The sequence below is a fragment of the Diabrotica virgifera genome, chromosome 1 (genome assembly GCF_917563875.1).
Source record: "Diabrotica virgifera virgifera chromosome 1, PGI_DIABVI_V3a".
NCBI lineage: Eukaryota > Metazoa > Arthropoda > Insecta > Coleoptera > Chrysomelidae > Diabrotica > Diabrotica virgifera.
Window position 1 is genome coordinate 290,664,736 of NC_065443.1, and position 13,026 is coordinate 290,677,761.

At 33.3% G+C, this 13,026-nt stretch overlaps 2 protein-coding genes across 3 annotated transcripts in view; both read right to left on the reverse strand.

Annotated features, from left to right (window-relative positions):
* The window catches only part of LOC114332213 (uncharacterized), a 110,595-nt gene that overhangs the window by 69,860 nt on the left and 27,709 nt on the right, over nucleotides 1-13,026 (reverse strand). The window lies entirely within an intron of this gene.
* On the reverse strand, nucleotides 1,795-11,977 carry LOC114332216 (3-hydroxyisobutyryl-CoA hydrolase, mitochondrial). The gene is made up of 2 exons (XM_028281974.2): nucleotides 11,172-11,977; nucleotides 1,795-2,549 (listed from the first exon to the last, which is right to left on the reverse strand). The coding sequence occupies exons 1-2, from the start codon at nucleotides 11,671-11,673 to the stop codon at nucleotides 1,933-1,935; spliced, it is 1,119 nt and encodes a 372-aa protein (XP_028137775.1). The 5' UTR covers nucleotides 11,674-11,977; the 3' UTR covers nucleotides 1,795-1,932.

Below are 13,026 nucleotides of genomic sequence, written 5' to 3' on the forward strand. Positions count from 1 at the left end.
TAAAATTTGACGTAAACATTCAAATTTTATTTTATAACTTTTTGAATAACGAGCTAATTTTGCAAAATTAAATTAAAATAAAAATAGTTCAAACACTTATACAAAAACAATAATAAAACAATTTTATAAATGTAAGGTTAGATTGCTCTTGTTATCACCGCACACCACTAGATGACGCTATTTTTTTGCTTCCTCAAATGTAATGGGAAATGTCAAGAGTTGTATGTATTACAGTCAATAGTATTTGACAACACTTAGAAGGTTATGTGAAACCCGGTGGTCATCCAGACATAATGCTGTTATAGCTTTGCGCCGAGCTTTTCATTGCTAATTCGTTTTCATAAACTTTAACAGAAGCAGCAGGAATAGCCAAATAGTGGGGTATTCTATCGAAATTTAAAAATAAATGGATAAAACTTATAAAAAATTTTACGATGAGCATAGTTGCGACGAAAAAATAACGAAAAAAAATTTTTAAGTTTTCAATATAAATTTATTTATTTATTCACGGGCAAGCCCTATTCAGATATATAACATAACAAAGTGGTTTGAGAAAAAATAATTCTATGAGTAGTACAGTTACAAAAAAGAAAAAAAAAAAGAAAAAAGAATAAGATAACATATAGGTCAGTACAATTACAAACAAAAGATAACACATAAATCAATTCAGAAATGTTCCAAGGTATAACGGTTTTAATACATACAGGTCATGTAACACTAATCACAATACAAAAGCTCTGGCCGAAAGTATTAAAAAGTTAGGGAAGAAATATGATTTTTAAAGCGGGAAACTGATATATTAAAAATTTCGAGGTTATTTAATGAGTTAGCTAATCGACGAGTTCTAGGAATAAATGTGTTGTAAGAATAATTGAATCTATGAAAAGAAACATAAAAGGTTTGCACCTGCCTAGTCGAACGACTGGGGACAAATAGAGATATTTTGGAAGGAAGCTCGGGGCAGTTACACAGCCCGTTGATAATTTTAAATAAAATTATTAAGTCTCTTTGTTTTCTGCATACCTCAAGAGGAGGTAAGTTCAGTATGTGCTCTAATGCAGAATGTAGTATACATGCATCTTAGTGGCAGTATATCTCCGAAAATTGTGTTGGGCAGCCTCAAGTTTCAGTTTATGACTAAAGTAATAGGGAGACCAAATTGTGGAACAGTAATCAAAATGAGATCTACCAGGGAGAAATAAAGGGATTTAATGTTAGTAAAGTCTCTGGTGGTTCTCTTTATAAAGCCAAGCACCTTCATAGAGTTCTGTATTGTACTGGAAATGTGTGATTTATAGCTAAGGGCGGAGTCAAGGATCATACCTAGATCCTTAGTTTCAGAGGCAGAATGTAAGGTCAGATTATTTATACTATATTCGAAGATAATTTAGATAAAATGTTGCAACAGCTTAGTAATAGGTATGTCGGATTAAGAGACATGTATAATAGGTTTTCATGTCTATTTCCAAAAAATCTATTAACACTAACTTATTAAAAATAAAGGCCAAATAGTGCCATTTACATATAATAATTATACTGTTATTAGTTGTGGTTATGTTTATATTACGGGGCCCCACAAAAATTGCCGTGGGTGGGCCCCTCAATTTTCAGCTTCGCCACTGATGTCATACTCCCTTAATTTTTACATTCAAACAATCTCCCTTTTTGTGCAGTAGAGATGATTCCAATGCACCATTCCTCTGGTATTTGTTCTTCTTCCCAGACTTGACCATTATACTGTGAATTGTATTTGTTTGGGGCCAATTTATTGGAGAAAAAACATAAAAAGATGTATCGGTTTAACAAACTCATAAAAAACAGATTTATTTGTACAAAAATAGATTGTTATAAACAAAAAACCATTTCGAAAGAAGTCATAATTAACAAGAAAGCGATTTCTCACTTTTAAAGCACAACAAAAAAAAACAAAATTTACATTTTGATCTTTAGTTTTGGTAAATCATAAAAGTACTCATCTACTATCTTGGTGGTGACTTCTTCCAATGTCTTGGGCTTCCAGTTGGGTTTCTGGTCTTTGTCAATTAACAAAGCTCTAACACCTTCATAGAAATCATTATTTTTCAAGAAAGTCAAGCACATATTGTATTCCATGTGAAGACAGTCATCGAGGTTATAGTGTTGCCCTAATTCCAACATTTTTAAAGACACTTTGAGACTAGTAGGAGACATTTTCCTTAAAAGTGCTAAAGTTTCTTGTGCCCATTTGCTGTCATCCTTTTCTAATTTAGCTACTATCTCCTCCATAGTAGGAGCTGAGAAATAATCATCTATTTTGTCTAATACTTGTTCTAACGAAAATGGTGGTACATCCTTCTTGGAAAACTTGATTAGAGTATTTTGTATATCTGCATCAGTTGTACAATTGTTCAACAAGGCTTCTTCTAACTGAGGAAGATCTTTACTATCACAGAGATGAGTAGCAATTCCTGCTTTGAGTATATCAGATCCCTTTAATCTTTGGCCTGTTAGTGCTAGATACCATCCCAGCTTTCCTGTGAGTCTAGGTAGGAAGTGTGATCCCCCAACATCTGAAATAAAGAGAATTTGATTTAGTACCAGTATTTAAGACAATTACAATTTCATTTACACATTTTCATTTTATAGAAGGAAATAAAAAAACTACGAAACCTATCAAGGAATCAGCATTATATCATCTATAAACAGACTGTATAGAAAAACCATAAAGGAAAAATTAGAAATACATATAAAGGAGAACATTGGAGAAGACCAGGTAGGTTTCACATCGAGAAAAGCATGCTTATGCTTAGATCACATTTATATGACTTTATATGGTTGAGCAATCAGTAGAGAAAAGAGTAACCAAAAATAGATCCGTCCATCTGGCTTTTGTGGATCTTAAGAACACCTATTATGACTATATAACTATACTAAATTTACAATCAAGATGCAGTAGAAATAAACAAGACACGTTAAATGCTACTAGGAGCACTCACAAATCATAATTTACAATGTATAAACTTTGGAAATCTCGATTTGAGATTTACAATGTATATACATTGTAAATTATGATTCGTGAGTGCTCCTAGTAGCATTTAACGTGTCTTGTTTTGTTTATTTCTACTGCATCTTGATTGTAAATTTGGTACAAAGTACAGGAAGCAATGGAAGACACTCTACAAGAATAACAAAGTAGGAATCAAAATGGAGAATATTCCCGGAACAAAGCCTGAAACCATGGAAAAAAAGAATGTGTGTGTACTTTGTACGCACGTAAGAAGTTATACTTCTATTATATGATTGCTTAAAAATAAATATACTTTAAACAGTTTGTGTTAATTTTTTTTAAACACCAAACTAATTTTGTGCTTACCGCTTTCAAAAAAATAAAAAAAAGTATAGGATTGCACTGGATTCGAACTCAAGACCTCTCGATCTCTGGCCGAATGCTATACCAAATACGCTACGATGACTTTGTGTGTATCGGTTCGGACGTACCTAATGACAATTCACGGTAACAAACAGACAAGGTGAATAACTATACAATAAAATGTTTTAATAATACTCATCTTACTCCTGAGGAAGACAAATCCAAAGACACAAAAATTATAATAAATATATTTACTAAAAACACTAATATATTCTTTTCACACCTTTTCTTGCACTGATATATTTATAAATAACTAAAAAGATTTAGCAACTAAACGTCATACTGTCTGTGTGCGCATGCGCGCAGTATTATGAAATTTTACTCTCAATCGCGCCTAAAGAAGTATAACTTCAAAAAGTGCGAAGGAATGGGTATACCAGTAAAAAACAAATACCTATATAGGTACACTAAGTTTTACTGACAACCAAATAATGATTGCATAAGACAAAGATGATCTGTTTTATTATGAGAAAACTGGAACACGAATATACAAAGAATGGGATGGCAATATGTAAAACTAAAGAAAACTGAGTTCATAACAACAGAAAATACAGAAATAAAATAGCTGGAAATACATGAAGGTACAAGGAACAACGAACAAACAAGTACAAGTATTTAGGTTTCATAATATCAAACAAAGGAACAAGTGAAGAAGGCATAAAAAATATACTAGGACAAACAACAGACTGCATAGGAAAAATGAACCCGCTACTGTGGAATAAGAACATTAGTATAAAAACAAAAAGAAGAATATGTAACGCCATGACAAGAAGTCCTCACTTATGGCTGTGAAAATTTGACAATAAATAAGAAAACCAAAAATAAAATAAGAGCAACAGAGAAGGAATTCTAAACACATTGATGGACAGAACGTCTATAGACATCTAATTTCCCTTGATGTAGCTCATACATTTGATGCACTGTCCGTCAACGTGTTAAGGAGAAGCTGTAGAGTAATAAGAAAGAATAGAATAAATAACATAGAGATTAAGAGAAGAATGGGAGTGAACTCAGATATAATAGACTACATAGAACAGAAGAGATTAACCTAGTATGGACATGTCAGAAGAGCAGACCAAAGTCGTTGGCTCGTTGGATAAATAGAATAACTGAGGGTGCTCGATAGAAAGAAGGAAGAGAGGCAGACCCCGAAGATCTTTCAGAGATGGAAGTGGACGAAGCAATGGAAAGAAGAAATCTTCAGAAAGGGAACTGGCAAAACAGAAAGAACTGGAGAGAACAGTTGAACGAAATAATACAGTGCAACCGTGCAACCTGTGGAAATCCTTAGTATACAGGGTGAGTGGAAAAGAATGTGCCAAACTTAAAGACTGTATAATATACGTAAAAATAATCAAAAATAACTCATATGTTGTAATTCGATTTTCATTTGTTTCCGAGATACGGAATGTTAACATTTTTCTTACAAACTGACGATTTATTTATTGCTCTAAAACCGGCTGAGTTGTGCAAATGAAATTTGGTGGGTGATAAGACATAGTTATTGCGCATATTTTGACACACAATTAAGAATTTTATATTCACCATTGGCGCGCGTACGGGTAATAGTCTGAAATTTTTTAAAGATAAAAATGGTACGCCACTGAAATATTTCAAATTAAAAATATTTCTTGAATTCCTCGTTTAATTTGTGATAAAAAATCTACCTTCCTTTTTTTTATGCGACGCTTGGTTTTCATGCAAAAAATAAAACATCTTAACGCTTACAAAGTTTTCGGAAGTTTCTGTATGAATGTGTAGAAATAGTCCATGTGGTGAGACCGCTCCCGTGTGGAAAAATTTCTGATTCGGTTTCATTGTGGACTCCTATTCAAAAATGTCCCCTTTAAACAAATCTGAAGGGTGCCGGGCGGAATTTTTGGGCAGAAATTGTTTAAACAATTTTTTTAAACAAATACAAAAGATCACGTTTTTTTGCTCCGGAACATATATTTTTGAGTTTTGTGGGTCATTCTGAACATGAAAGGTATCTTGTAAATTTTCTCAGAAATTGATAGTTTTCGAGTTATAGGCGATTTAAAATCTGAAAAATGCGAAAATATGCATTTTCGAGGCTTAAAAACTCATATTCAAATTAGTATTTTTGAGGTTGGAGCTGAATGTTCAATCTTCAATCTAAGTATCTGGCAACGTCAAAAATACTAATTTAAATATGAGTTTTTAAGCCTCGAAAATGCGCATTCGCATTTTTCAGATTTTAAATCGCCTAGAACTCCAAAACTATCAATTTCTGAGAAAAATTACAAGATACCTTTCTTGTTTAGATTGACCCCAAAAATCTAAAAATATATGTTCCAGAACAAAAAAAACATGATCTTTTGTATTTGTTTAAAAAAATTGTTTAAACAATTTCTGCCCAAAAATTCCGCCCGGCACCCTTCAGATTTGTTTAAAAGGGACATTTTTGAATAGGAATCCACAAAGAAACCGAATCAGAAATTTTTTTCAGACGGGAGCGGTCTCACCACATGGACTAAAACTTATTTCGAATACTTTGGAAGCGTTAAGATATTTTATTTTTTTGCATGAAAACGAAGCGTCATATGAAAAAATGGGAAGATAGATTTTTTATCACAAATTGAACAGGGAATTCAAAAATAATTTTTAATTTGAAATATCTCATTGGCGTACTATTTTTATTTCTTCAAAAAAATTTCAGACCCTTACCCGTACGCGCGCCAATGGTGAATATAAAATTCTTAATTGTGTGTCAAAACATGCGCAATAACCATGTCTTAAAACCCACCAAATTTCATTTGCAAACCTTAAACGGTTTTAGAGCAATAAATAAATCGTCAGTTTGTAAGAAAAATTTTAACATCACGTATCTCGGAAACAAATGAAAATCAAATAACAACATATGAGTTATTTTTGATTATTTTTACGTATATTATACAGTCTTAAAATTTGGCACATTCCTCCCCACTCACCCTGTATATACAACTTCATTCATAGACTCAAACAGCAACAATTGAAATAGAGCACACAACATCTGAAGATATACAAATCCGACGAGGAGTATGATAGGGTTGTGTCTTATCACTGCTATTGTTTAATCTGTATTTGGAGTCTATATTCAGAGAAGCATGGAATCAGCATAGACAACATCAGGTACACTGATGACAACGTTCTAACAGAAAGCAATGCACAATAAAACTACAAAATATAATAAATGTAGTAGTTCGCCATAGTGAAATGTTTGTTTTACACTTTCCAAAACTAAAATTTTAGTATTCTCAGACACCCATAAACATACATTTGTATGCCAAGGGACAAATATTAGAGCAGGTAACATCCATAAAATATTTGGGAGCAAATGTCAATAGCCAGTGTAACCCAAAAAAAGAAATTCTAACAAGAATCGATCAAGCGAGGAAAACACTCATGAACATGAAAACAGTTTTTACAAGATCAGACCTCAGTCTGGAGCTCAGAATTCGAATGATCAGATGTTATGTGTTTTCTGTCTTGCTATATGGCTGTGAAAGTTGGACAATGCTCCCCAAAGTACAAAATCCCCATCTTGAGTATGTGTCCTGTGTATGGTCACCTTTTTATGGTGTGCATATTGAGACCTTGTGTCGTGTTGAGCATAAATTCCTTAAACAGATTGCTTTCAAATTAAACATCTTGGACAACTACAATGATGCAGATTTACTTGCTACATTAAATATGCCACCCATCTCTATGCATCATAAGAAGAGAGATCTTATTACTTTTTACAATATTCTGCATGGTAGAGCTGCTGCTTCTTCTTTGCTCAATAAAATTAATATACATGTTCCATCTAGACCTACCAGATCTATAGCTAGTTTCCATTACCCTATACATCACACTAACTATGGATTTAACAACTTCATTTCAAGAACTGCCAGACTAGCCAATCAATATGATAACATAGATTTCTTTGCAACCTTTGGCTCATTCTTGCGTCAGGTTTTGTGTATTCTTGACTTGAGTAATGGATATAGATAACTTTTTGTATTTCATTGTATAATAATACAGATTAACTTTTTGTAAAGATAACTTTTTGTATTGCATTTGATATAGATAACTTTTTGTATTGCTTTGTATAATAATACAGATTAACTTTTTGTATTGTAACCGTAGATATACTCAGTGTTATGAATTTATAGTTTAACATTATTGTAATTATTGGGCTTGCCCGTTGATAAATAAAATTAAATAAAATAAAAAAATAAAATAAAACAATGGACTCTGAAACAGAAAAGAGAATAGATGCCTTTGAGATGTATGCATACAGACGGATGCTGAGAAATCCATGGATACAAAAGATTTCTAACAATGAGGTACTTTGGCGCATGAACAAACAAAAAGAATTACCGACAATAATCCAAGAAAGAAAAATACAATACTTGAGCCATGTGTTGAGAGGGGAAAGATAATATGAACTACTTCCAATTATATTGGAAGGTAAAGTACAGGGCAAAAGATCAGTAGGAAGATGCCAGAACTCGTGGCTGAAGGACCTGAGAAGATGGTTTGACCGCTCATCTGCAGAAATTTTTCGTGCAGCCGTTTCCAAAGTTACCAGCGCCGGATTAACCATTAGGCAAAGTAGGCAGTTGCCTAGGGACCTCGGCCCCAAAGGGGGCCTCGCAGGGCCCAAAACGAAAAAATAATTATTAGAATTAAATAAAAACTATAAATCATATTCAATCTTATTAATAAACACGGACTAACGCCCGACTAACTTTAGTCCCCGGACTAAGTCAATACCCCAATTAATAAACAGCGACTAACGATGGACTAAGCTAAACTCTCTCTAGTCTCGGACTAAAATTTAATCCGAGGTAATAGCAGGTTTAAACCGAGACTAACTTGACGTTTTATATTCATAACCTTACAAACTTGCTAAATACATTATTTGCTTTTGCTTGCTTTTATATAATAATATTATTACAGTGGAACCCCGATAAGTCGGCCCCCGATAACCCGGAAGTCCGGCTAACCCAGACCGATTTTCATCAGATAAACATTTTGATTTTCAATATTTTGTATTTTTCAATTTAATTGTGACTTATTTCCAATCAAAATAGTTAATTATCAGACAAACCTTTCAACAATAAAAATGTATGTAATATAATATTTGAGAGATAATGTGTACTTATGTGTGTAATTTGAACGATACGATATTAAAAATGACTCAGCACACGCCGCAGAAACAACAGCCACCTGTCTGTAGTATATATTCCTTTTTATTTCAAACTGTCAGCATTGTTTAGGAAAGACTATTTAAAAAATTCTTTTATAAACAATGGTCTTTAGTATTGTGTGTCTTGTATTGTTCGCTTCCATTTGCTTACGTTTGGGTTTGGTGTTTTTTTTAGTAATTTTAATGAGTAGGTACTGTGAACTGTGCATATTTATAAATATATTTCATGTTATTTCAATTCTAACGGAGTTTATCTGTAAGTATACCGTATTTTATTAATTTTTACCATATTCTCCGGCTATCTCGGATTTTCGATAACCCGGATCGGTCGCGGTCCCGATTAATCCGAGTTATCGAGGTTCCACTGTATATTATTATTGATAATTGATAATGGAGAGAGATTATTTTATTAATCATTTAAGACTAATAGACGAATTAAATGAGGAAAGAAATCAGCGGAACGATATTCCTCTTGTATCACGCTCTTGTATTGTGAGTCACATTCAAATATATAAAATTAGGAAAATTCTATAGTTTAGAAGGTAAATTTAAAGTCAAATACCGATTGTCAAAAGATACAGCAGTTAATATGAAATATTAAACAATAATACAATAATATAAAATATTAAACACCAGGTAGCACCTTCTCAGAATGAAGTCCAACCTAAACTTTATGCAGAAATGGCACCGACCGAACAGCTGTTCGGTTTAGAGGAAAGAGAGGTTAAATTATCTACATTTTTCTTCTTTTTCGCAAAATTCTCTCCACTTTTATTCTTTTTCGCAAGGGTTGCCAACATAAATTTGTTGTTACTAGGACTAAGGAAGGTTTAGATAGTCCGCTTAGTCGGTGTTTATTAATGACAATCTTAAACTGAAGTTGGTACTCGCTTAATCTCGGACTAACTAGTCCGAGACTAACGTCGGACTAAGCAATTTTTATTAATAAAGCAGTAAATGTTTTAAAAAACAAAGAAAAAAATATCCAAGAGTCGAGTAGAAAAGCACAAGAAAAAGCAGGAGAAAGCAAAGATCCCTAAGCAAGATCTAAAACAGAAGCAAAACTTATTTAAACTCAGTTTCACACTGAAATCCATAGCTAGTAAAGCTGCAATTAATAAAAATGCACATAGTGAAATAGAAATAACTGATTTTTATTAACGTTTCGGCGCCCAAATAAATAATAAAAATAAAAGAAATAACTGAAGAAAACATAGCTTCCGTAACTGAAGAAGATGAAACAACATGTAACGATAGTTCTATTCCATTTCAAGCAGTTAAAAAACCATAAATCGAAACTAAGTTAGAAATTGGAGTTAAAGATAAATTGGATACTATATTCGGAAAACGACATTGGATTACGGAATACAATAACTGAAGAAGTAAGGAAATTTTTAATTGGGAAAGGACTTCAGAATGTAAAAACCTTGATGGAAGTATTTCAGCATCACAAAGAAATTTTGAAGGCATTACAAGATTTTTACACAATCTATGGTTTTTCAAAAACAAATCAGGGGAACAAACATTAAAAGAGATTGGCTGACATATTCTCCCCCAAATAAAATATCATATTTTGTGTTTGTTGAACTCATGTACAACTTTTTTTCAGCCTCTATTCACCGTTGGGAGTTGAGAAGTTATGATCAAATGCTTAAATGAAACTCCAGTAAGCGATCTCATTCGCCACGATCTAGTCCTTAAAAGAACAAGTGGCACAAGATGGACTGCAAGGGCAACAAGTGCATATTATGCAACAAGACCTTTGTCTAAAGATTACAATGCGTTCAAATCCGTTCTTCATACTCCTGAAGGCACTAATCAGAAAGCTGAAATAGGTTATTAGGCTAAGTGTTTGTTGAAACAAATATCAAAATAAGAAACATTCATAATGAATGAGTTGTGGGCAACAATTTTAGAACGTATCACAGCTGTCAGTAAATAATTACAGAGAGCAGATATTGAACTTCAAACTGCAACTTCTAAATTCATTTTTGGAGTTCTTAAAATTCCAAAGAGATAATTTTGCTTAATACGAGCAAAAGACCTGCGATCTACAATACTCTGAATATTCTGACACGAATAAACGAAACCAAGCAAAAAACTACATTTCGATGATGCTAATTTATTCCAATGTGAAGTTTTTCTACAGGGTGGAAAAAACTTAAAGGTTAAAACATATCTACCAATGTTCGATAAGCTAATTACTGAGCTGAGTGGTCGGTTGACAGTGTACGCGCTAGTGAACTCAGTATTTGATATTTTGTGTGTTTTCCAAAATTGAGTGATGCACACATAATGGAGTGTGCTTCAAAACTACATGAAAACTATCCTGATGATATTGAATCTGAACATGAACTGGAAGAGATCAAATATTTTATAGCCCAGCTTCAAGACTTGCAGGGAGAAAAATTTATTCCTGCTTGGGTTGCCTAGGGGCCTCAAGATTCTTAATCCGGGATTGAAAGCTACAGTGACCATTTGGATCGCCAACCTTCGAAAGTAGACAGCGCAATAAGAAGAATTCATAAATACTATTCTACAAAATAAAAATGTTAATAGCCTTACCTGGGAAAAACCCAATCTGTGTTTCTGGCATGGCAAATAGTGACCTTTCTGTAGCTACCCTATACCTGCCATGTACTGACAAACCAACTCCTCCACCCATGACGATCCCATCGATAAACGCAATATAAGGAATTTTATAGGAACCAATTAATGCATTCGTAGAATACTCAGTCTTGAAGAAGATTTGTCCTAAGGTTTTTTCTCCTCTCAGACCAGCCTCTGCCACGGCTCTTACATCACCACCGGCACAAAAAGACTTCTCTCCCGTGCTTTTGATTAATACTAAAGACTTCTTGCTCTCCCAATCTTTTAATACTGGTTTGATGGTCTCGATCATGGACAAATTGAGAGCGTTCAACGCTTTGGGCCTGTTAAGCACTAAAACACCTTTGTTGTTCACATCTTTCACGATAACCTCACTTGTTTGCGACGACATATTTCGGTTTATTGAGGTTAGCAGGCACTTAAAACTTTTTATAAGCGAACCAGGTGGTTTAATCATATTAATCTGACTTGTGAGACAAATATATTTTTAATTTGAATGCACTTAACAGCGACCTTGGACTAGAGTGAGTAGTGAGTTACCTCGCTGTTGAAAAAGCGTTTTTAACATTAATAGAATTGTAATTGGATGAGAAATTAATAAGCCAGTAGCCTAGTTTTATCTACATACTTTTTTATCAGTTTTTTTGACGTATTGTGACGTTTTATTTTCTTTTGAAGTGACCTTTGAACTACTACCACAAGTTAATTAATAGGCCAGGTAATGAAGTAAAAAAGTAATAAACCTACCAAATTTTTGTATTCTGTAATGCTGTCTAAATACTGACTGACCCACTACTTTGTGCCTTGTAATTTGGGTTGCCTATATGAACTTGAATGGGCGAAATGGACATATAAATAAAATAAACTTTTGCTGTATTAGCCACTTTAAAAATTCACATTGTAAGGCATGAATGAATCAAATATGTACCTTTTTCAACGAAAACTTTTCGTTTATAAATTCGCAAAGTATGTGTGTTGTTGCGTTGCTGTTCCTGCAATACTTAAAGCAGATTTGTCGATGGATTCGTATGTAGTTTGTACAAATGTATGTATTCGTATGTAAATACAAATAAGTATTTAAATTTTGAAATACGGCCCATTAGCTCCGATACCAAGTTAAAAATATGAAATGTACAAAAAGCGTGAATGATTAAGAAAAAAATTTACCCAAAAACGTAGGTACATTTTTAGTATTTAAATACTTGGTATTTAAATACGTTTCAATATCGGTATTTGTATTTATGATACTTTCCCAAATTTACTAAAATTTGTGATTTTTATATCTAATTGTTTTATTTAAGTCAAGCATAGCCACAGGTATTACCTACAGATCACTCTTTATATTACTTAATAACTTTTCAGTTTCATTTTTAAATACATCTACAAAAAGGTACCACATTATTGATTCATTCATGCCTTACAATGTGAATTTTTAAAGTGCAAAACTTTATTATTTATATGCCCATTTCGCCGATTCAAGTTCATGTAGGCACCCAAATTACACGGCACAAAGTAGTGGGTCAGGATTTAGAATTAATTAATTTTTGCAGTGAAAATTGAGATACATCTCAATGATACTTGTTGCTAGTACCGTGCCAGCACGTGGTAGCGCCTGTGTGCAAAACATTTAATGGCGCCCAAAAAATACGCAATTTTTTAAAAATCGTCTCGTAAAATTTTTGTAACACCTCTAGTGGCGCCCCTTAATTGCTGGCGCTTGTGTGCGCCGCACACATTGCACACGTTGACGGCGCGGCCCTGCTTGTTGCGTTCGATTTGTAAAAGCCTCAGGAAACTTTGTGAACAAAAG